The sequence below is a fragment of the Pseudorca crassidens genome, chromosome 19, assembly GCF_039906515.1.
Source record: "Pseudorca crassidens isolate mPseCra1 chromosome 19, mPseCra1.hap1, whole genome shotgun sequence".
Taxonomy (NCBI): domain Eukaryota; kingdom Metazoa; phylum Chordata; class Mammalia; order Artiodactyla; family Delphinidae; genus Pseudorca; species Pseudorca crassidens.
The window spans coordinates 14008502-14032008 of NC_090314.1; the positions used below are offsets into that span (position 1 = coordinate 14008502).

The 23507-nt window shown below is 41.5% G+C and overlaps 1 protein-coding gene across 2 annotated transcripts in view; it reads left to right on the plus strand.

Moving 5' to 3' along the window:
- Positions 1 to 23507, plus strand: part of UBE2G1 (ubiquitin conjugating enzyme E2 G1) — a 132939-nt gene that overhangs the window by 18291 nt on the left and 91141 nt on the right. Inside the window, exon 1 of one of the 2 annotated variants that reach the window (XM_067715883.1) lies at positions 10774 to 11111. The exons of the other annotated variant lie outside the window; for it this stretch is intronic. Within the exon in view, the coding sequence (XP_067571984.1) occupies positions 11066 to 11111 (46 nt within the window). The 5' untranslated portion in view covers positions 10774 to 11065. Of the gene's footprint in view, positions 1 to 10773; positions 11112 to 23507 lie in introns of those variants that run through there. 2 annotated transcript variants of the gene reach the window in all.

The following is a 23507-nucleotide window of genomic DNA, read 5'->3' on the forward strand; positions in this document are numbered from 1 at the left end:
AATTTTTTTTTTTAAAGTTCTTAATTTTGATGATGTCCAATTTATCTATTTTTTCTTTTGTTGCATGTGCTTTTGTTGTCTTATCTAAGAAACCATTGCCTAATCCAAGGTCACAAAGATTTATGCTTATGTGTTCTTCTTTTTTAAAATTTATTTATTTAATTTATTTATTTTTGGCTGCTTTGGGTCTTCAGTGCTGTGCATGGGCTTTCTCTAGTTGCAGCGAGTGGGGGCTGTTCTTCCTTGCGGTGTGTGGGCTTCTCATTGCGGTGGCTTCTCTTGTTGCGGAGCATGGGCTCTAGGTGCGCGTGCTTCAGTGGTTGTGGTTCATGGCTCCAGAGTGCAGGCTCAGTAGTTGTGGCACATGGGTTTCGTTGCTCTGCGGCATGTGGGATCTTCCTGCACCAGGGCTCGAACCCGTGTCCCTTGCATTAGCAGGCGGATTCTTTTTTCTCTTTAATAAATTTATTTATTTATTTATTTAGGCTGTGTTTGGTCTTCATTTCTGTGTGAGGGCTTTCTCTAGTTGCGGAGAGCGGGGGCCACTCTTCATTGCGGTGCGCAGGCCTCTCACTGTCGCGGCCTCTCTCGTTGCGGAGCACAAGCTCCAGACGTGCAGGCTCAGTAGCTGTGGCTCACGTGCCCAGTTGCTCCGTGGCATGTGGGATCTTCCCAGACCAGGGCTCAAACCCGTGTCCCCTGCATTGGCAGGCAGATTCTCAAACGACTGCGCCACCGGGCAAGCCCAGCAGGCGGATTCTTAACCACGCGCCACCAGGGAAGTCCCTATGTGTTCTTCTAAAAACTTTAGTTTTAGTTCTTATACTTAGAATTTGATCCATTTTGAGTTAATTTTTGTATATGGTGTGAGGGAGGGATCCAACATCATTCTCTTGTACGTGGATATCCAGTTGTCCCAGCATCATTCTTTGGGTTTATTTTGCTATTCTGTTTCTAACTTTTTACAATAAGTATTTAGCTCATGAAGTTCTCAGTCTTTCTTCTCTTCTAAAATAAGCATTTAAAGTTACACATTTTCCTTTAATTATTTTTTACTTTTTAACCTCAAAAAAATTAGTAAAATTAACAATCCTAAAGAGGTTTATTCTGAGGCTTCAAGAACACCTTGGCACACCACTCTGTACCACCCTCTGCCAGGTATACAAACCCAAATTTAATAAGTGTAGGCTTATACTAGTCTTGAAAGACTATCTTATTATTAATTTAATAGGATTGACTCATTCATTCAACAGATATTTGTTGAGTGCCCACTGCATAGCATCATTATATTAAGTTCTGAGAACAGAGAAGTAAAATAGAGTCCTGCCATCTCAAAGCTTACTGACAATTGAAAGGAAAAAACCTGAAATACTGCATGATAAATGTTAGGATAGGATATGTAATACACGTTGGAGATAGGAAACATAGGAGTAAGATTAATTTTGAGATTGTGAAAGGTTTTCTGGAGGAAATGGCTTCCTTCAAGGACCTGAAAGATGAATTGGTAGGAGCTTGCCAAGTACACAGCAGAAAAGAGCATGCTGGGCAGTTGAAGCAGCAAGTGGAAAGATCCAGAGGTATAAAAAAACCCCTTGACCTTTTAGAGGAAGGAAAGGAAGTGTACTGTGCCAGGAGCAGAGAGTGTCAGGGAAAGGTACAGGATGAGAGGTGCAGGATAAACCTGGAGAGGTCTACAGAGACTAGACTGTAAAGGACAATTAAACCATATTGTGGGGCTTCCCTCATGGCGCAGTGGTTGAGAGTCCGCCTACCGATGCAGGGGACACGGGTTCGTGCCCCGGTCTGAGAAGATCCCACATGCTGCGGAGCGGCTGGGCCCGTGAGCCATGGCCTCTGAGACTGCGCGTCTGGAGCCTGTGCTCCGCAACGGGAGAGGCCACAACAGTGAGAGGCCCGCGTACCTAAAAAAAAAAAAAAAAAATTATAAACCATATTGGGGAGTTTGGGCTTCATCCTGTAATACTTGGGAGGCCACTGAAGAGTTTTAAGTAGGATTGGAACAATAGCAGATTTGCATTTTGAAAGTTTTGCTGTGGCTGCAGAAAATAGATGAAGGGAGAGAAGGTCAAGACCAGTGGCCAGGAGACCCTTCCAGAGGTTGCAGCAGTCATCAAGTCCTCGATTAAGGAGTGTCCAAGGAAATGGAAAAGAGGGAACACTTAGGTCTTGGTGGTTGATCAGATGTGAGAAAGGGGGTGGGGCACCGAGGCTGACTCTCTCTTTTCTGACCTGGGTGACTAGGTACTGTCAGATGTGACAGCAGGTTGGGGGGAAGACAGTGAGGTTTTTGTTTTTACTTTTAAGGTTTTTTTTTTTTTTTTAATTTTAACCATTAGAAAAAATTGAAGTATAGTTTATTTACAATGTGTTAGGTTTGGGTGTACAGCAAAGTGCTTCATTTATATGTATAAAAATATATCTATTTTTTTCAGATTCTTTTCCATTATAAGTTATTATAAGGTATTGAGTATAGTTCCCTATGCCATACAGTAGGTCCTTGTTGTTTCTCTATTTTATAGGGAGTAGTGTATATATGTTAATCCCACACTCCTGATTTATCTCCCCACCCCCACCCTGACAGTGTGTTCTGATCACAGTAGCTTGAGGTGCTTACGGGACACTTCTTCACCTCCTGGCCTTATCTGAACCCGGCTCTCTTCTAAGGACTCAGGTTCCTCAGCCCTCTCAAGGGAAGGCTGTCTTCTCTCACATTTCATGGATCTCAGGGCCAGTAGGCTTAGCATAGTCTCCTGGTTCCTCACTGCTTCTTCCCAGTCTTTCTTCTCCTTTACTTTCCCAAACCCGAGCTCTTGGAGGTTAATGCCATCTCCGCTATACCACTTATTACTCTCTCCTTTTTTTTTTTGGCCGTGCCGCTCCGCCTATGGATTTTAGTTCCCTGACCAGTGATCAAACCCTTGCCCCCTGCAGTGGAAGCACAGAGTCTTAACCAGTGGACCGCCAGGGAAGTCCCACTTATTACTCTCTTTATTGCTATTATCTGTGGACCCATTCACCAATAATTTTGTCTCCTGGTTCACAGCCTTTCCCTTCATTCTACTCCACCTCTTGTCCTTGGGGACTTAATTACCCACGTGGAAGACCTATCCAGTACTCCTGCCTGTCACCTCCTTGACTTCCTCCCCTCCCCTCCCCTCCCCACCCGCCAGCCTCTCCTATGTTCACAGGAGACCAACTCACCACCCATGACCATACCTCAACTGAATTCTGGATTTCAAACCCCCCACCCTGACCACCATTTCCTATCCTGCCAGCCAATTTGCTTTAGTGTCTATACCACACCACTCTTCAAAGTCATCAAGATCCCATTATTTGTATCACTTTTTCACTATCAGCTCCCTCCCATTTTCACTTCCTTCTCTACTCAGCTTAGAGAAGAGTCCATTACTACAGGCACTCTCTTCATACAACTTCAACAAACTTGCCTGTCTCCATCTCAATCTCCAGTTACTTGACGGATAGCCCCCAACCCTAAATGTACCCCAGCTATCAGAGTTTTTCATGCCTACACCTGAGCAACTGAAAATTGCCAGAAAAAAAAAATTACCGGGCTGGACCTACTGGTTCCTTTTGCAGTTCATGACCACAAACCTCAAATAAGCACACGACACTGAGATCTCTATTTTTCCATCTTGCGTTTAGCTTTCAACCCACTTTGCTCTGCCTGCTGTCAACATTGCTCCATCAAAATCCTTCTATCAAGGTCAAAAACAGCTTCTCAGTTTCAAAATTCAGTGCGTGGTGGGGGAGGGGGAGTGTGAAAGGAATCAAAATGTACGAACTTCCAGTTATAAAACAAGTCACGGGGATGTAATGTGTATCATGGAGACTATAGTTAATAATACTGTATCGAATAGTTGAAAGTTGCTAAGAGAGTACATCTTAAAAGTCTCATTGTAAGAAAAAAATTTTTTGTTAATTATGTATGGTGATGGATGGTAACTAGACTTATTGTGGTGATCTCAGTGTATACAAACATGGAATCATTATGCTGTACACCTGAAACTAATGTGTCAATTATACCTCAAGAAAAAAAATTCCAAACAGAATACATTATATAAAGATTTCTCTGAATAGAATAGTGTTAATACTGAGACCACCTGCAGGTTAATGCTGGAAATTTCTTCGTTGAACATTTTCCTAAAAGATTTGGAAGACAAAGTGCACAAACATCCGGGTGTGAAATGTTACTAAGTTCTTTCAGGTAGTGAAATGTGAAACAGGTAGTATGGTCATGCCTGGGTGAGTTGTTAAGTAACTTAATATATTAAGGAGACAGAATGCAGCCTCTTATACCTGCTGTTACAGGAGGCTGTACAGTACAGTGGGTAATAGCTCAGGTTTTGGCAACAGACAGTTGGGGTTTCAATCTCAATTCCACCATTTACTATGTTTTAAGAGGATTTGACATCTGAGAAGGCTGCTGAATCTAAGCCTCAGTTTCCTCATCTGTAGAATGGAAATAATAGGGTTAATGTATGTAATCTGTGAGGTAATGCATCAAAGTGGTTATTCAGTTACTTTGTACATAGTGAATGTTGTCTTAATTTAAAACAAAATTCAGTGCATCCTTCTCAGTCTTCATCTTTCTCTACCTCTCAATAGCCTGTTGCAGTTGACCATTCCTTCCTCCTGGGAACGTTTGCTCCCGTCTTGGCTTTTGTAACAGCCCACACTGGTTTTTCTCCTTTGTGTTCATCCCTGGTTGGGGAACTAAGATCCTGCAAGCCACGTGGTACAGCCAAAAATAAAAATAAAAAAATTTCAGTTCACTCTCTCCCTAGGAAACCTGATCTCTCCAAATTTGTATCTATAGATCTATAACCTATAGCCTTGGCCTCTCCTCTGAGCTCGTCTTATGTATGCATATGCTAATTTGACATCTCTGCTTGGATGTCTAATAAAGAGCTAAAATATAACTCATCCAAAATAGATCTCTTTATATCACCCACTTGAACTTGTTGTTCCCGTCTTCCTTTTTGAAATAAAGCCAGTTCTTCCAGGGGTCATAAACCTAGGAGTCGTCTTTCCCCTTCACCCACATTCAATCCATCAGCATGCCCTTCCTATTTTACTTCCAAAATTTATCTCAAATCCATTCCCAATCTCCCCTCCCCACACCTACTTTACCATCCTTGCCCCCATTCTGGTTCAAGTTACCACCATCTTTTGCCTCATCTTCTGCAATAACCTTCTTACTGATCTTCCAGTAAAGTCTTCTCTTTTGTATAAGTGCCAAAGGGAGTTTTAAACAATGTAAAAAATCACCAGTCTCAAGGCTTCCACTGTAACTAAACTAAAATCCAGACTCTTTCCTGTGGTCAACAAGGCCTCCTTTGTAAGATGACCCCTGTCTGCCTCTCCAACCTGCTCTTAGCACCCTTTTCATCAGGTTCCAGTAGGGCCGCCACACCCATGCTGACCCCCTTTCTAGTCTTTGGACAAGCCAAGCTCTTTCTCCTTTTTTTAAAAAATAAATTTATTTATTCATTTCTAAATTGATATTCAGGGTTTACTTTTTTTCAGGGTTTACATTCTTTTTTTTTTAGGCTTTTTTTTGATTTATTTATTTTATTTTATTTATTTTTGTCTGTGTTGGGTCTTCATTGCTGTGCGTGGGCTTTCTCTAGTTGCGGCAAGCAGGGGCTACTCTTCGTTGTGGTGCGCAGGCTTCTCATTGCGGTGGCTTCTCTTGTTGTGGAACGTGGGCTCTAGGCGTGCGGGCTTTGGTAGTTGTGGCTTGCGGGCTCAGTAGTTGTGGCTCGCAGGCTCTAGAGCTCAGGCTCAGTAGTTGTGGCACACGGGCTTGGTTGCTCCGTGGCATGTGGGATCTTCCCGGACCACGGCTCGAACCCATGTCCCCTGCATTGGTAGGCAGATTCTTAACCACTGTGTCACCAGGGAAGTCCCAAGCCGAGGTCTTTCTTACCATAGGGTCTTAGAAGTAGCTTTTCCTCGCCTGGAATGCTCTTCCCCAGAATCCTCAGATGGCATCTCCTACTTGTAATTCAGAACTCAGCTCAAATATAATCTCTTGAGAGAGGACTTCCCTGATTACCTTATCTAAACTTTACTCTTTTCCTTTTTTACTTCTATCATATCACTTGTTATAATGATGACTTGTTTAATATTTGTTTACCTTTTTAACTGATTGTCCTCTCTCACTGGATGTCTGTGCCATGTGGGCAGGAACTTGGTCTGTCTAGTTTACTCCCTGACCCTAGGTCTTAGAATCACCTCTAGCTCACAGTAGGTGTTCAATGAACATTTGTTAGGTCAATGAACACAGAGTTAGACAGTTAGATGCGCTGACATGAACTAGTGAAAGATCTGGGCTGGAGATAAAGATTTGGGGATTATTTTAAAAATAAATCTTAGGGCTTCCCTGGTGGCGCAGTGGTTAAGAATCTGCCTGCCAATGCAGGGGACACGGGTTTGAACCCTGGTCTGGGAAGTTCCCACATGCCATGGAGCAATGAAGCCCATGTGCCACAACTACTGAGCCTGCGCTCTAGAGCCCACGAGCCACAACTACTGAAGCCCGCATGCCTAGAGCCCGTGTTCCGCAACAAGAGAAGCCACCACAGTGAGAAGCCTGCGCACTGCAATGAAGAGTAGCCCCTGCTCACCACAGCCAGAGAAAGCTCGCATGCAGCAACGAAAACCCAACGCAGCCAAAAATAAATAAATAAAATAAATAAATAAATTTAAAAAAATCTTAGTAAGCAAGGAATAGAAGGGAACTTCATTAGCTTGTTAAAGTGATCTACAAAAAAATCTACAGCATGAAAAAAATAATGAAACATCAAAATAACCGTTTAAGAATGGAAAAAAATAAGGGTGCCCACTACTACTTCTACGCAACTCTGCTGGAGGTCCTAGCCAGCACGGTGAGGCAAAAAGAGAAACAATGTATCAAAAGAAAGAAATAGAAACACAATTATTTGGACTTACATTATTTACATAGAAAATAAAAATAATCTATAAATTGTTAATTTAGAGTTTAGTGAGGTTGCAGGATCAACATACAAAAATCAACTGCTTTTATTATTATTATTTTATTATTATTTGCGGTACGCGGGCCTCTCACTGTTGTGGCCTCTCACTGTTGCGGAGCACAGGCTCGGGATGCGCAGGCTCAGCGGCCATGGCTCACGAGCCCAGCCGCTCCGCGGCATGTGGGATCTTCCCGGACCGGGGCACGAACCCGTGTCCCCTGCATCGGCAGGTGGACTCTCAACCACTGCGCCACCAGAGAAGCCCCTCAACTGCTTTTTAAAATAATTTTTTATATACCAGAAAAATGCAGACTATCTCATTATTCTAAGCTTATTTCTGTATGTAAATGAAAACAACCATTCTGTCACTACAAAACTCACTGTGAATCCAGTGAATTAAAAAAAGAAAACATCCTATAGACAACCAAAGCATATTATCATGATACTTTAAAATACAAAAAAAGGACTTTCCTGGTAGCACAGTGGTTAAGAATCCACCTGCCAATGCAGGGCACACGGGTTCAAGCCCTAGTCCGGGAAGATCCCACATGCAGTGGAGCAACTAAGCCCATGAGCCACAACTACTGAAGCCCGTGCTCCACAACAAGAAAAGCCACTGCAATGAGAAGCTCACCCACCGCAAGAAAGTGTAGCCCCCGCTCGCTGCAACTAGACAAAGCCTGCGTGCAGCAACAAAGACCCAACACAGTCAGAAAAAAAAATCCTAGGACTATCCAGAGAAGAAAAAAAAGTAGGTCACTGAGGTCACTGACAATGGAATAAGAATCAACAGCAACACTGGACGCTAAAAGACAATGGACCAATGCTTTCACATTTTTGAAGAAAAATATTTGATTTTAAACATAAAATTCTGTACCCAGCTAAACTGGCACTTAATTATAGATGTTTAAAATAATGGCATTTTCAGCTGTTATTATAAGGACTTGGAAAATTTGCCTCATGTATACTCATCAGAAGTTATCTGATAATATGCTCCAGCAAAAGAAGGGAGTAACAAAAATAATTAGACTTGATCTAGGATGCAGTAGACTCAGCCCAGGAGAGCAGCCAAGGGGAGTCCTAAGAAGACTTCTATGTAGGAAGCATAGCCCAAAGCAACCAGCCCAGGTTAGAGGGTAACATAGAGACTTCTAGAAGGGAGAGTTTCAAGAAAAAGGGCTTGATAGGGTAAGTGGTACGATAGCACTAGGGTGGAATAGGGAAGGGAAGGATATTAATTATAATCAAGATACTGCAAGAAAAAAAAGTATAATTAGAAACACTAGGCCTCCAAAAAAAAATCTGTGTAAGGAATGAATATAATCCATTATAGTATTTGACTCTCCTATTCAACATTTACAAAGTCACAATAGTGTAAAAACCATTTATTGCTATAACTAAATACGATAATTTAATAATTTAGGAGAATAAAAGATGGAAAGTAGCATGACAGTTAAATCCTTATCAGTTACAATAAGAATAAATATATAAGGTCTAAAATGGATAAGTCAAGAAAAAGCATTATATCATTTAGAATAAATGGAGGTAACTACGAGAAGAAACTGCTAAAAGAGTTAAAAGGGGTTGCGTTTGGTAAGCAGGATTTAGGAATGGTGAAGGGCACATGTGAGAAATACGTTTGTTTTTCACTATAATCCTTAATACACCGGTTATGAACTATGTGTATTTACTACTTTGATAAAACTAAAAATTTACTTAAATAGAAAGATTTTTGGTCCAGAAAGGAGGGATGGTGTCAGAAACGGATTTTTTTTCTGGTAAAGCTAAGGAAGCTTTAGAGCTCCCCGGAAGGCTGGAATTTGTTTTAGGTGAGAGAGGAAACCATGTTGCAATCAAGCAGAATTTCTGACAACCTGCCTCAAGAGATCTCAGAGAAAGGGAACAATTTTCCAAGCATACAGTTATTTGTGGTTTATTTTCTCATTCTAAATAGACAATCATATTCAAATGCAATTAAAAAAATTTTTTCCCTAAAGAGAGTCCTTCAAACGGAGTAAATTTTAGGCTTCACAAAACCTGGGTTAGCTCCAGGGAGTTGTTTCCCAAAGGAGTCCAGATTCACCTTTTTTTTTAATGGTAGATTTATGTTTTTATGCAGATTCACTCTTTTTTTTTTTTTTTTTCTGCACGTCGTATTTCTCTAGTTGCGGCGAGGGGGGCTACTCTGTTGTGGTGCGTGGGCTTCTCATTGTGGTGGCTTCTCTTGTTGCAGAGCACCAGCTCTAGGCGCACGGGCTTCAGTAGTTGTGGCACGCGGGCTCAGTAGCTGTGGCTCCCGGGCTCTAGAGCACAGGCTCAGTCGTTGTGTCGCACGGGCTTAGTTGCTCTGCGGCATGTGGGATCTTCCTGGACCAAGGCTTGAACTGTGTCCCCTGCATTGGCAGGCGGATTCTCAACCACTGTGCTACCAGGGAAGCCCTGCAGATTCACTCTTAATGTTTATTTGTTCCTTTTAAGTCTTGTTTTAGGGGGAGAGTGAGGACAATTTTTTCAGTAATTTTTGGAATCAAGAAACTGTATTAGAACCTGGTCCTCCTCTGGCTACCCTACCTGGAGCTCACGGAGACTGTAAGACCTTTGAGGATAGGAACAGAGCTGTGTTCTCTGTGTCTTCTACAGTTCAGGTGCAAAGTTAATGCAGGTTCAGTAAATATATATATATATATATATATATATATATATATTTTTTTTTTTTTGCGGTACGCGGGCCTCTCACTATTGTGGCCTCTCCCGTTGCAGAGCACAGGCTCCGGGCACGCAGGCTCAGCGGCCATGGCTCACGGGCCTAGCCGCTCCGCGGCATGTGGGATCTTCCCGGACCGGGGCAAGAACCTGTGTCCGCTGCATCGGCAGGCGGACTCTCAACCGCTGCACCACCAGGGAAGCCCAGGTTCAGTAAATATTTTTGAAGGAACAGATACATTTGAGTGCCATTAGGTATCATTTTTCCTTCTGCTCCGTCTCTTTATTAAGACTCTGTTATGCAAGGCAGAAAGCTGTGGGAATGAGGATGAGAAGAGGTAGAGCGGGGTAAGGTTGCTTTTTCCAAACCCTAGATCCCGCACTTAGACTTTACATAGTAGATGCCTTTCTGGATATTTTGCACCGTGTATATCAGATTTTGCTAATCTCAACTCACTTTACACATAGAGATTATTAATGGTGTTTAAACATTTTGTGCTATGAGATGCAGAACATTTTTTTTATTTCAAGAATCTTTTTGTGCAACTTTCTGTAAAGTGAACTACCAGCATATCTGAAGTCTATTTTGGAGGTGTGCTTAAAATGGGGCACACCGTGTATACTAAGTTCGCCTTTAACAATGACTAATTCGCACACCATATGTGGAGTGTTAGATAGCTGTTGGGCGCTCGCCAACAACTAGGCACCTACCACTTCTTTTGGCCCCTTCACTCTCAGACCACCTGCTTCGACCCGGAGGTGCTGTCTTGACCCTCCGCGACCTCTTTGTCATGGCGTCTGCGGGGCGTCTCCCGCCGAGGCCCCGGCACCAGGCCAGGCGGCGACCTTCCCAAGATGGCGGCGTCAGGGGCCACTGCGCGGAGGGGGCGGGGTTCCGCCTCCGGAGGCGGGGCAGGGAGCCAGAGGGGTCGGCCTAGCGGGAGGGCAGCTTCCGAAGTAGGCAGCCCTAGCGCGCCTGCGTGGAGCGACCCTGCGCGCAGTGAGGCAGTGGCGGGGGAAGGCACCGGTGGGGCCGACTGGCGGGTTGAAGGAGGGAAGCGGGCGAGCGAAGTCCCAGTGCGCGCCGCGGCGGCACGGGTACCCTCCCCTTCCGGGCGTGAGGCGCTGTGAGGAAAGCTGAAGCGAGCTGACTCGCACCGGCAGCGAGACGCCGCTACCGCCGCCCCAGCCCAGCCTCCGTTGGCTTCGGCGCTCCCGTCGTGGGGGCCCGGGTTCCTCAGCACACCCAGCTCGAGCAGCCCCAGAGCCTGTCCCCAGTTCTTCGGAAGCCCCGGCGCCAGCCCGGGCCCTTGGCGGGGAGGATGACGGAGCTGCAGTCGGCACTGCTACTGCGAAGACAGCTGGCAGGTGAGCGGGCGGGTGGAGGGGCGCCGGCCCGGGCCGCGATCGCGGCGAGCAGCTGCCTGCTCCTCCTCTCCTCCTCCTGGGCGCTCCCGGGCGGGCGGCCGGACGGGCGAGGGGAAGCGGCAGCCCCCGGCGAGGCCGGGAGCGGGCCTGCGAGGTTGGGGAGCCAGGGCGCCAGTCCCAGCCGGGCCCATTACTTCTTTCCCTGCTTTCTTAGGGCATTAGGGGCGGGGACGCGCCCCAGCCTCGGCCCCAGGACCGGGCCTGCCGCCCCGGGGGAAGGAGGGGAGGTTGCCCCCTCCCCCACCGTTCGGTGGGACGTTGCGGGGGAGGGGCTGTAGGTCCACAGCCCCGGCGGACCCTCCCTGGAGGGGCGGGTCCGGGCTCAGGTGCGGCAGAGGCCGCCAGACCCCCGAGGCAGGAAGAGCGTCTGGGCCGGGCCGGCTGCGCGTCCGGGGCTCGGCTGTCGGAGCCGCGGGCCGACAGCCGGGGGCAGGGTGGGCGAGAGGAACTGGCCCCCGGGCGGATAGGTGAGGCGCGCCAAACTTCTGCCCAGGCAGCGCCGGGTCCGCGGAGTTGTGGCGGACAACAAAAGCCCCGGCCTCCGCGGCCTCGTCGCGGGCGCGCGGGGTCTGAGAACCCTGCGGGGCGCGGGACGCCGCCTCGCCTGCCTCCGCCTGGCACGGGCTCCGGCTGCGCCGCCCGGCTGGGGGAGGGTAGGAGCGGGCCGAGCCGAGAGCCGCTCGCTGGCCGGCTCGGGGCTTTGTGCTCCGAGCGACTCCGGCTCCTGTGCAGGCCTGCGGGTCCCCGGGGCTGAGGCCCGCGGGCTCTGGCTTGGGGCGGTGGCCAGCCTGCCTCCCCAGAGGTGCCTGCGTCCCCCTCCCCCATTGTCCCGGCCTCCGGCCGTTTGCGGCTTCCAGGTTGACTTTTTAGGGGGTTGGCTCCGACTCTGCTAGGACTGTGTGAGTGGAGCATGCGCAGTGGGGACGGGGACGTACGTGTGCGGAGTGGAAGGGGGGAGGCGGGTCGGTGGCTTCACAATGCCGCCCCACGTGCTGCCAGATTTAAAGAGAAATGAACCAGCAGTTAACCACTGCTGCCCAACGCCCAGCCTGTGTCCTTCACAGTTCTGACAGATCTTCACCTCCCCGCTCCACAGCCAGCGGCCCTGAGCCCTCGGCAGAACCCAGAGGCTGAAATGAAGACATCTATTTTTGAAATAGGTTTACTAAGACTTAGGTTGAGGTGTTAGTTAAATCACCTTTATGGCTTCTTAAGGAAAAGGTTGTCAGGGGCTGTTACAGGTTGTATAATTAGGTTTATTATTAGAGCATGAGCAAGCAGGTTTGGACAAGTACTAAAGTTCTAAATGCTCAGGGAGAGTGACGGAGTGAATGGAGAATTTCTAGTGATACCTGTGTCCATCGCAAATGTATTGGGCAAGCAGTGAAAGAATAACTTTATTGCATCTTATATTTGCAAACACACGTTACTCTGTGTATTTTTCTGGTTTGTTTTGTTTTGGAGGAAGGAATTAAGATGTTCTTTTTTCTCCCTAAGAATACTTTAAATCAGAAGTTTTAATTATGTGGTGGACTGTTAAACAGTATTAAAATACTAAATCAGTATTAAAACAGTACTCATCTCTTTCATAATGGGAAAGATACATGTTTTAAAGGTGTAAAAGAAGTTAAGCAGTTACTAAGATAGTAAAGTATGACTAATAAGTGTTATCAGTAGCAGTATTTCAAAATTCTTTCCAACCTATTTGTGAACAGGCTGTAAATTTTGATAGGCACTTGGTTCAGTTTTGCACTCTTTTACAAGATTAATCCCAAATATTGATAAGACATTTCCCAAAGCTCTTTCTTAATGGTTGACTTTTTGATAAGGCACACCAAGATATGCTTTAAGTTTGGAGAACAGAATGATTTAGTTTGTAATTTTTCATGCCTCATTATAAAGTTACTTAGCTGCTGATTAATTTTCTTGTCTTTTTGATCAGACACAATGGACTGTTGTTAATAGTTTCTTAAATTTTTGAAGGTTATTAACATGCTCAAAATGTATAAAACAGACCAAGGCCAGTGTATTAAGGAAAATGTGAAAATATCAAGTTTATTGGGAAGACTTGATAAAACTACATACTGAAATAAAGGCCCTGTTGTATTTTAGTCGTTAGTAGTACATTGTTTGAGCTTTTTGGTTTTTCAGATATCATTTGAAAACAGGAAAGAATGGTAAACTGTAGTCTCTTGAAATAATTTAGAGTGAACTTTTGGAAGGCGTAATAATAAATGCTTTGAAAATCTTGAAATGTATTGAACTGAGTAGACACACAAACCTAAGCCATTCTAGCTGCTAGAATTTCAGAAACTTAACAACAACAGTGGCTAACAATAGTTACATTTATTGAGACCCTAGTCTGCCAGTCCTGAAGGATTTTACTTCATTATTTGAGGGGAGAATTTATTGTGTGTGTGTTGTGTTTTGTTGGTAACTGTAATGAAGAACCTGGTGACTTTCTGAGTGAAGCAGAATGGTTCCTTGGGTTGCAGAGTTTCTCAGCCTCAGCACCACTGATGTTTTGGGCTGATTATTGTTGTAAAGGCCTATACTATGCATAATAGAATGTTTAGCAGCATTCTTGGCCCCTACCCACCAGATGCCAGTAGTACACCTCCTCAGTTGTGACAACCAAAAATGTCTCTGTTGCCAGATGTCCCCTGAGGGACATAGTCATCTGAGGTTGAAAACTCTGGTTTAAGGTGTTTTAATTAAGACCATAATGGCCATTGTGAAGCAAGTAAGAACACCTAACAGATTCATGAAATCAGATAGGTTGTATATTTCTTCGTGGGTATTATTAGACTATGACTTACTTCTTTGCGAATTCAGCAGTCACAGTTCAGTTTTTGCAGTGCATAATGCTAAACACTAAGAAATCCTACAGCACAAGAGATAATTTAATTTTTTTTTTTTGAAAAGGTGTTGTAAGCAGTGGTTAAAAATATAAAGAGTATAAAAAAGGTTTAGTCTTTCCATCCCAACCCAGGCTGCTTTTCTTGGAAGCAGCCATCATCAATAATTTCTTGTGTGGCTTCTTATACTGTATATGTTTATATAGCTATATATGTTTATATATATGTTTATACGGGCTAACGTTTACTGAGGACTAGCATAGCATCTACCAAGCATTTCGCTGAGAGCTTTACATATATTATCTCATTTAATCCTCCTAATAAGGAAATTGAGGCTAAGAGAGTATCAATAACTTGCCCAAGGTCACACAGGTAGTAAGTGGTGCTGCTAGATTCATATTCAGGACCTTCTTATTAGAGACTTCGTTGTTTTTAATTGGCTATATTGTCTTCCAGGGAGCAGCAGTTTAGCACAATTGTGAAATATGGTTTTATAAATTTAAATATTCGAGCTTAATTTATCCAGTAACTACCAAAATGATTGGGGAAATGTTCTCATCTTAATAAAATTTTATGTACGAAATAATGCACATTAAAATCTAAGTGATATTCTTAAGGTAATAATAAAAAGATGTTTTAGCCATTGTCACTTTACGACCAACATTCTGTAGAATGTCATAGATTGAAAGTAGCGCTAAGCTTTTTTGTGTTAGCAGTTAACTCTGAGAAAATAAATTGGACTAATTGGACTTATTCCCTACTCTAACCATACTAACTTTTATTTTATGATAAACATTTATAAAGAATAAGAGGATTTTTTTTTTAAGATCACTTGAGTTTTTTTTTAACATTGACAACACAGTTGCTTTCTCATAGGTACCTGTCATCCCAGAACTAGCAAGAAGGATCTCTTAAGCAGTAACAATAAAATAATTGAACTCCTTTTACTGTAGAAATTTTGATTGCATATTTTAAAGTAATCTGCAACATTCCCAAATCTTTGTCTCCTTGTCTACATATGTAAGTAGGTTGTGATGAGTTAGTTATGTGTGTTTCTCAGATTTATGTGCAATAAAATCATTTGGGAGTATGTTAAAAATACAGATTCCTGGCCTCACCTTCACAGAGTATTAGTCTACATGTCCAGATGGGGCCAAAGAAAGCCCAATTTTTAATATTTCTCATTGGCCTTTCTAGAATGTATTGGCATTCTGACATAAAATTTCATTAATAATCTTAAAGTAGCAGAAATAGAGTAATTGATTATTGACAGGGATACCCTAGTGGTAGAAGATTCTAGGTGATGAGCAGAATATTAATATTTGTATACTAATATTTGTTTACCCACATATTTAGAAATGGAAGAAAATTATAAAAGTAAGTTTATATTTCATCAAACCACTAATTGTTTAATAGAGTTTGGGAATTTTTATATCCAGAAATCATTACACTGTTATAGAAATAATGCAGCTACTATATGCTGTCAGAAAAAAAGTATAAATGAAACAGACATTGTGGTTGAGGGAGGGGTGTTGGATGATTTGTAATCCCTGTAGTGGAGGGAGCATCAAGGAATTATGCATCTGATGTTATGTTTCAGAATCTTATTTCAAAATATGTACATATATTGAATCGTGTATACCTTAAACACACGCAGTGTTATATGTCAATTTTATCTCAGTAAAGCTGGGAAAAAAGTCTAATTTTTTAGTAAGTGAATTTTCTTTTTTGTTTTTTTTAGTGAATTTTCTTAACATTAGGGAGTAAATGTTTTAAGTTATAATTTGTGTTACTCTGAATATTTTTGATATATAATGAAATTTAGTTTTTTATAAGTAATGGTAGTTTACTTTTGTATAAAGTCGGAATGAAACGTACTTGTCTTTTGTAATGGAAGACCTCACTTTCTCAAGTACTGCTTAATATATTAAAATACTGAAGTAAACTCTAATTTGTACATATTAGTATATTAGTATAATCTGTACTTACTATAAAGTAGTGCCAAAGTATATGGTTTTATTATATAGTTTGAGTTAATACACATTATATTTGGTGATATGTGTGCATATAAATGTACATTAGATGCCTTCATTATTGATAGAGTGATATCGAGTGAGGAAAATCTGAAAATCCATTCACTACTCCTATATTATTGTTGCTTTTTGACTTTTCAGGTGAAGAGTGTTTGTATATATCAAGAAGACTTTCAATCCTTGGGTTATTTGATCTTGTTTACTTTAGTGCAAGTTTCTTTGAGGAGGTCATGCTAATTTATTGTAAATTGTAGTGTGGATGTGCTCTTGCTTCAAGCGAGTAAAATGCTAAGCATTCTTTTATTTTAATGGACTCACTTCAATTTAGGATGAAGGATTTTTTTTTTTTTTCCGTATGCGGCCTCTCACTGTTGTGGCCTCTCCCTTTGCGGAGCACGGGCAGGCTCAGCGACCATGGCTCACGGGCCCAGCCGCTCCGCGGCATGTGGGATCTTCCCGGACCGGGGCACGAACCAGTGTCCCCTGCATCGGCAGGCGGACTCTCAACCACTGCGCCACCAGGGAAGCCCAGGATGAAGGATTTTTGCATTTCTAAATTATTGAGAAATATTTTTGTTAGAATTTAAAACACTAGATGACCTGCAAAAGTCTGTTTAATGCCATCCTTGACTGGTTTATAGGAAATAACTTTTCAGAGAGGAAAGCATAGTATATGCTTACGGAACCAGTCTGGCCAGGTAAACATAGTATAGTTATATTTGGTTGAAGGCATTTCAGCCACAGAAAAGTACAAATAAAAAAAGCAAATATTTTGCAAATTTTGGTAATGAACATGAATTATTGGTATGAACAGATAAATGAGGGAATAAGAATAAAATGCGTCTTTAGGAAATAAGATATATACATGTTAAAATAGAGAATTTAAATTTTTTTTACCTAGTGCAAGATAGTATTAGGCTAATTCAAGTAAATCAGGATTTTTTTTTGGCTGTGCCACATGGCTTGCGGGATCTTACTTCCCTGACCAGGGATTGAACCTGCGCCCTCGCAGTGAAAGTGTGGATGCTAACCACTGGACAGCCAGGGAATTCCCTAAATCAGAAATTTTTATCAGTGCTGCTCCATTGATAGATTCTGGCCCTCAAAGAAACAGCTAGGAAAAAATTCTGTAGTTTATTGCAGTTGCTAGAGATGTGTACTTTTCTTTATGATGTTAAGTTCTAGAATATTTTTGAAAAGTTAATTTTTGTAAGTGGAAATGTTTACCTTTTATTGATGTTCTATATTAATGTCTAATAACTTAGAAAAACTGCTACTCTTCCTTCTCTGCTTTTCTTCGCCTTTCTTGTCCATTGGTTAGGGATCTGTTAAAAGTATAAACAACAAAACCTAAAAATGCCCTTTATATTAGAAGACACTTTTGATTTGCTTTTGAATGTACTTACACTTTAATTATATTATCAATTTCTTATATAAGGTGTATTTTAATTAGAGTTTCTATTTTAAGACAGTAATTCTAGGCAAAGTAGACATGGCGCCAAAAGAATGATCTATAAAAGGAAATATTGGTAAACTGGACATCATCAAAATAAAAAAACTTTTGTGAAAGGCAAATGAAAAGACAAGCTGCAAACTGGAAGAACAAAATTGCAAACAACCTGACAAAAGACTGATCTAGAAAATACAAAGAACTCTTCAAAACTCAACAGTAAAAGAAAACAGCCTGCTTAGAAAATGAGCAAAACACATTTCAGATGGCAAATAAGCAAATAAAAAGTTGTTCAACACCATTAAACACCAGGGAAATGAAAGTTGAAACCACAGTAAGATATCACCACATACCTATATAGAATAGTTAAATTAAAAGAAATTAACACCAGATGCTGGCCAGGGGAGGCAGAAAAACTTCATCTCTCATACATTGCTGGTAGGAATGTAAGATGGTACAGTCAGTGTGGAAGCAGTTTGCAGTTTCTTGTTTAAATATACACTTACCATACAACCCATCAAGTACACATTTGGGCATTTATTTTAGAGAAATGAAAACTTATATCCTCATAAAAACTTACATGCAGATGTTCATAGTAGCTTTATTAGTAATAACTGCAAACTGGAAACAACCCAGATGTCCTTCAGTGGATGAGTAAACCGTGGTACATCCATACCATGGAATATACTACTCAGCAGTAAAAAGAAATATACCATTGATAAACAAAACAACTTAGATGATATCAAAGGAATTATGCTGAATGAAAAATTAATCTCAAAATGTTGCATATTCTGTGATTCCATTTATATAAAATTCTTTTTTCTGTGTGGTAAAAAACATAAAATTGACCATCTTAACCATTTTTAAGTGTATGGTTCAGTAGCGTTAAGTATATTCACATTGTTGTGAAACAAATCTCCAGCTCTTTCATCTTGAAAAACTGAAACTCTATACCCATTAAACAACTCTCCCTCTCCCCCTTGACCTAGCTGCTGCTAACAACTGTTTTACTGTTTCTCTGCATTTGATTCATATAAGTAAATTCATACAGTATTTTGTCTTTTTGTGACTGGCTCATTAGTGTAATGTATGTTGTAGCATATGACAGGATTTCCTTCCTTTTAAGGCTGAATAATACTCCATTGTCTGTATATACCACATTTTGTTAATCCATTCATCTGTAGATGCATTTGGGTTGCTTTCACCTGTTTGCTATTGTGATTATTGCTGCTATGAACATGGATGTGCAGATATCTCTTCAAAATCCTGCTTTCAATTCTTTTGAATATACCCAGAAGTGGGATTGCTGGGTCATATGGTAGTTCTGTTTTTTAAAAAGAAACCTTATTTTTTATTTTATTTTATTTTATTTTTTGGCCACGCGGCATGGCTTGTGGGATCTTAGTTCCCTGACCAGGGATTGAACCTGGGCCCCAGTAGTGAAAGCGCCAAGTCCTAACCATTGGACCACCTGGGAATTCCCTTTACAACAGTTTTAAATTCACAGCAAAATTGAGTAAAAGATACAGAGATTTCCCATAGTACCCCCTGCCCCCACACAAGCTTAGCTTCCCCCAATATCAACATCCTCCACCAGAGTAGTGCATCTGTATTGAGAAGTTTTATTTTTAATGCTTTTGAGCGACCTCCATACTGTTTTCCATAGCAGTAGCACCATTTTACAATCCCACCAACAGTGTACAGGGCTCCAATTTCTCCACTTGTTCTCCAACACTTGTTTTTTTAATTGTAGCCATCCTGATTGATGTGAGGTGATATGGTTTTGATTTGTATTTCTCTGATTATTACTGACATTAAGCAACTTTTCCCATCTTCGTTGGCCTTGGTAGATCACCTTTGGCAAAATGTTGATTCAGGTCCTTTACCTGTTTTTAAAATCAGGTTATTTGATTTTTTGTTGTTAAGTTGTATACATTCTTTATTACTATGAATATTAACCTTTTATCTGATACATAATTTGCAAATATTTTCTCCCTTTCCATAGGTTGCCTTTTAACTCTGATTATGTCCTTTGCATAAAAGTTTTTAAGTTTGATGTAGTTCCAGGTGTCTATTTTTGCTTTTGTTGTCTGTGCTTTTGGTGTCACAGCCAAGAAATCAGTGCTAAGTCCAATATCGCAAACCTTCTCTAGTAGTTTTATAGTTTAGGTCTCACGTTAGGTCTTTAATCCATTGTGGGTAAATTTTTGTATGTCATATAAGATAAGGGTTCAACTTCATTCTTTTCTGTATGAATATCCAGTTTTCCCAACACCATTTGTTGAAGAGACTTCCCTTTCCCCATTGAATGGTCTTAACACCCTTATAAAATTCTTGAAATGACAAAATTGTAGAGATGGAGAATAGATTAGTGGTTTTTAGGGATTAAGGATGGTAATAGTGTGTTGCTATAAGGCGGCTGCATAAATGATCTTTGTGGTTATGGAACTGTTTCTGTCTTATAGTGGTTACATAAATCTGCAAATGTGATAAAATTGCATAGAGCTATACACACACACAAATAAGAGTGATACAATAGGAATAAAGTGTGTGGATTGTACCAATGCCAATTTCTTGGGTTCGCTATTATACGATAGTGATGCAGGATGTTAGCATTGAGAGAAACTGGGTAAAGGGTATAGGAGATCTTTCTGATCTGTTTTTTTCCATTGCCCTATAAATCTGTGTATTAAAATAAAAAATTTTAAAAAGTCACTTGTAACCAGAGCATTTTTATCAGTCTTTTTTCATGTAGAGAAGTCCTTTTTAAACTTACTATTCATAGTTACAAACATAGCAACATAATTGCCATAACAACACTTTCAAGGAATAGGAAGTTGGAATTGAGAAATCTGTAGTTTGAGGTAGAAATTCCATCTTAATTTTAAATAATCCTCCTTTAAACTTCTTGTGTTGTCGTTTGGAAAATGGAAGAGAGGATCAGTATAAAAGCTCATTTATTGGGCTTCCCTGGTGGCGCAGTGGTTGAGAGTCCACCTGCCAATGCAGGGGACACGGGTTCGTGCCCCAGTCCGGGAAGATCCCACATGCTGCGGAGCAGCTGGGCCCGTGAGCCACGGCCGCTGAGCCTGCGCGTCCGGAGCCTGTGCTCCGCAATGGGAGAGGCCACAACAGTGAGAGGCCCGCGTACCGCAAAAAAAAAAAAGCTCATTTATTGAGCTCTTCAGTTGCATTGAGAAATGCTGGGGGAATGCAAAGATAATTGATATGGTATTCCTGCCTTGAGGTGCTACATTTTGTAGGCGTTGATGGACATGTAAACAAAGTTATAATGCAACATAAGTACATATTGCAGTATAAGTATAATGCAGTATAAGTATAAAACATACATGTGGAAGGAGCAGAAGGTAGCACTGAGGAAGGAGTGATTAATTATGGGAGAGTACAGTGAAGTCAGGGAAGGCTTTATAGGAATAGGACTATATTTTAGATACAGCAGAATCAAGATGTCAGTTCTTTTAAGAGCATTAAGTTATATATTAAAAAAAAAACCTTTGCATTTAGCAATGTAGAAAAAACAGTAATTAGAATTACTTAACATTACAGAAGTCTAAAGTTGACAGATTTAAAACAAATAGATATTTATGAAAGACAAATAACCCTGTTGAAGATTTCCAAGAAAGTGGTCTGGGCACAACTTTCAAGGGATGGCAGTAATTTGTAATTAAAAAAATTTTGTAAAGAACTTAAGTCTGCTTACTTCACTAACATATAAAAGAGGGAAGAGGGCAGGAAGGAAACAGGTTACTCTTCATGATCCTAGACTTTCTATATGTGGTCACATTCAGTTCTTACAGCAAATGTTTGGAGTAAATATCACCTTTTTGAGATAAGGAAATTAAGGTTTATATTATATCTGGTATTTCGCCAAGCTAACCCTGATGGAGCTGGCTGGCAGAAATATATCTGTCTGCCAATGAAACCCAAGCCCTTTCCATATCAGTAGTTTCTTTAACATTTGGGGGCTTCTTAGACTCCTTTGAGAATTTAGTAAGCATTTAAGACCTTCTCCTGAGAAAAATGCATACAATTTTGGGTATAATTTTGGAGGTTTTTCTGATCTCTTGAGTGAAGCTCATTTATGCACATATAATACTGTCTCTTACATCATTCAGCAAATTTGATGCCTGTTTTGTATAGTCTATAGGGATGCCAGATGAATAAGTTATTCTTGTATTCTAGGAACTCGTAGTCTGTAGAAAATCCTCAGAGGGCTGCTTTAAAATAGTGTATCAGAGAAAGTCAGGGAAAGCTTGCTTCTACCTGGAGGACTTTTGAGGAGTTGGTGGCATTTGTGCTTGACTTTTAAAGGATATGTAAAATTTGATCACATAAAATAGGAAAGTATTTAAGGCTGAGGGAAAAGAACAAGCAAGACAGAAAGCTTGTTCTGAAAACAATTCAATGTGGTTGGAGTATATGATAAACTGAACTAGTGGGAAAATAATATTTGGAAAGGTTGGTTTTATTTGTGGAATACCATAAAGATACTGAAGAACAGAGTCACTGAGGAGGGGGGAAGTGATGTGATCCGAAGTATGTGGGACCCGTGCTTCTCATTATCTGTGGTGAAAGACCAATTTAAAAAAATTTTCCAGGGACTTCCCTGGTGGTCCAATGGCTAAGACTCCATGCTCCCAATGTAGGGGGCCCAGGTTCGATTCCCTGGTCAGGGAACTGGATCCCACATGCCATAACTAAGAGTTTGAATGCCGCAACTAAAAGATCCCATGTGCGGCAATGAAGACCCGACGCAGCCAAATGAATAAATAAATATTTAAAAAATTCAATTCATTATATAATATTTTAAAAAGCAATAAAAAATGAATTATTAGAAAAATGAAATAAAGACAGATTTGAGCCCATATTTATAATATTAGGTTCATCATATAAAATGACTATCAAATTGCTATCTGAGTTTCAAAATGCTTCCTTTGGCTGGTGGTCAGGGACCATTAACAGTTTGGTGGATTGGCACCAGTTAAGGGACCACACTTCAGCATTACTTTGGGCAGAGTGGAGAATGATATTAGACTACGGTCTCTCCATAAGGACAGAGATTTTTGGTTTTGTTTATCAACTGACATATCACAGATGCCTAGAAGGGTGACAGAAACAGCAAGCAACCAGTAAATACTTATTGAATGGATTAAAATTACCATTCTGGATCTCCCCCCCACCACACACAGGATTTAAGCACATGTGAACTGAACCTTTTAAGGTAGAAAGTGAAACAATTAGAATACTTCCATTCAGTAAACATTTAATTCCTTCTATATGCCAGGCCCCGGGGATACAAAGATGCATGATACAATTCCTGGCTTCCCCTTCTAGTGGGGAGCGTAGACTTTTATAAATAAATATTGGTTGATAATTAGAATATATATACTTCACCACAGTAGTGTAGACATTCTTGCCCTTATACCACACCCCCCACCCCCCTTCACTTATTTACAGTATAGCTGACCAAATGATACTTGTTGGGCACCCTCAGTGTCTCAGCAAGGTCCTTACTTTTCTCTCAAAGCAGTTTCTCTAATGGACTACTTTACTATGACTGGTTTTTCTAACTCTTTATAAATTACCTCAAAAATGAAAGGTTTTCTCCCCCCACCTTTTAAAGCTTTTTTTACTTTTTTAAAAAAAATTATTTATTTTTGGCTGCATCGGATCTTCATTGCTGCGCGTGGGCTTTTTTCTAGTTGTAGTGAGCGGGGGCTACTCTTCGTTGTGGTACGCGGGCTTCTCATTGCGGCGGCTTCTCTTGTTGTGGAGCATGGGCTCTAGGCGCGTGGGCTTCAGTAGTTGTGGCACATGGGCTCAGTAGTTGTGGCTCACGGGCTCTAGAGCGCAGGCTCAGTAGTTGTGGCGCACGGGCTTAGTTGCTCCACGGCATGTGGGATCTTTCCGGACCAGGGCTCGAATCCGTGTCCCCTGCATTGGCAGGCAGATTCTTAACCACTGTGCCACCAGG